This window comes from Aplysia californica, unplaced genomic scaffold (genome assembly GCF_000002075.1).
Source record: "Aplysia californica isolate F4 #8 unplaced genomic scaffold, AplCal3.0 scaffold00353, whole genome shotgun sequence".
Classification (NCBI taxonomy): Eukaryota; Metazoa; Mollusca; class Gastropoda; order Aplysiida; family Aplysiidae; genus Aplysia; species Aplysia californica.
This window is the reverse complement of record NW_004797623.1, coordinates 132,896-134,622: the sequence shown is the minus strand read 5'-3', so window position 1 is coordinate 134,622 and position 1,727 is coordinate 132,896. Positions and strand designations below refer to the sequence as shown.

The 1,727-nt window shown below is 40.8% G+C and overlaps 1 protein-coding gene across 1 annotated transcript in view; it reads left to right on the top strand.

The window, feature by feature from the left end:
• The window catches only part of LOC101846827 (serine protease hepsin), a gene marked incomplete in the record, with an annotated part of 16,093 nt that overhangs the window by 12,163 nt on the left and 2,203 nt on the right, over window positions 1-1,727 (top strand). The window contains 1 exon segment of the mRNA XM_013085189.2: window positions 27-142. Within this exon segment, the coding sequence (XP_012940643.1) occupies window positions 27-142 (116 nt within the window).

The window sequence follows — 1,727 nt, the reverse complement described above, 5'->3', positions numbered from 1 at the left end:
GGGATCTGACACCGCCCTGAACCAGGTCCTGCCTGTGATCTCAGACGACACGTGTTCCCGCGCCGACTGGTACGGGTCAGAGTTCATCCGGAGCACCACCTTCTGCGCCGGATACGCCGAGGGCAAGAAGGACGCATGCGCGGTAAGATAATAATCTGTCCCCTTCGTTTTAGGCATGAAAAATTATGAAATTATGCAAACTGGGCCCAAAAATGTGGAATTATGCGATTCTGTTAATTTTAACAAAGAATAATAAATGAAAATAATCAGAAATTATGCAAAAAATGATCAAATTTTGCTAAATTATGCGGGGTGCATAAAACCATGGGGACAGAATAATATATTTACGGCTCTTGCAACCACAGAATTCTGCACTGAGTGCTTGCAACACACGTAGTGGTTTGGATACCGGACTCGTAATCGTGAGGTTGCGGGTTCGGGGGTTCGAGCCGCGGGCCCGACATTGTGTCCTTGAGAAAGACACTTTACACGAATTTTCCCCACTTCACCAAAGTGGGAATGGGTACCCAACTACAGACAGTGAAAGATTTTGCCAGTTTATTAGTGTTTGAGCACTTAACCAGCTGCTTGCACTGTATGCCTCCCGGGCAGCTGAGAATGTTTCTGAGTGTTCTATGGTCTGCTGGGGTAATAAATATAGTGTAAAGCGCATAGAATTTGCTTTCGAGTGGGGACATGCGCTACACAAATGCTATTTATCGTTATTATTATATAGGTGCTGAAGTCAGACAGACGGAATGTACAGACGGAAAAAATAAAAGTTGGACTTTTAAATGGCACCCTCCAACCATCCTCAAGCTATATATTATCATAAGGAGTAAAATATACATGATAATACATACGTTGTATAACAAGAAACTTACTTAACCCTCCACGACCGGTAGCAGACTAAAGGCAATGTTGAGGCACATGTAGCCATCATACACAAATCAGAAATGCGAATTTGCATATTTCACGGCATGCATGCAACAACATATTGCCTGTGTTTTAAAGTTTTAGATTCAAACACAAATGAGGAATTGAAAACTCAGAATTTGAAACAGAATTATGCTTTTATTTTTAAACTACTCGCGTCAACAAAGGTACGTTAAAGAATGGCCAGAATGTGTGTCATCAAAGAAATAAATAGGAGAAAGACATTTGTGAGGCAGCGTGGTGGAATCAGGCTCTCGTCAAAATAATCAAGGTGAAGACACTTGCATTTTTCTGTAGGCTTGTGCATTTTTATCAAATTTTTGTTTATTGGCTCAACACCTTTCATATCCATTTAAAAACTCATTTCTGTGTGGATTTGTTTGAAAAACGCTGAATAAAGGTACAATAAACGTAATTTTACGTCTCCATGGACTCTTAGACTAAGGAAATAACGAATCTTTGGCAGCCATTTTCTCACTAATTTTACCTCTGAAATCAAGTGACCCCCACCTCCTTCATTCGCAAATATCTCGCCTTGTATTCAAGATAAATGGATATTTTGTTATTCAAGTAAAGACGAGTGAACAAGCTTTAAGATGATACCAATAGCTCTTCATGCCCCAAAATTGACGAGAGCCTGATTCCACCACGTTGCCTCACGTATTTGTTTGTTTTAGTGGAGGTTTCACTGCATAAGGCCATAGTACAATCACAGGTATACAGCGGATAAGAGCTACCTCATCACGTAACTGAGAGTGAGAGACGATTGATTTGTTGTTTTCTGGGGGGGG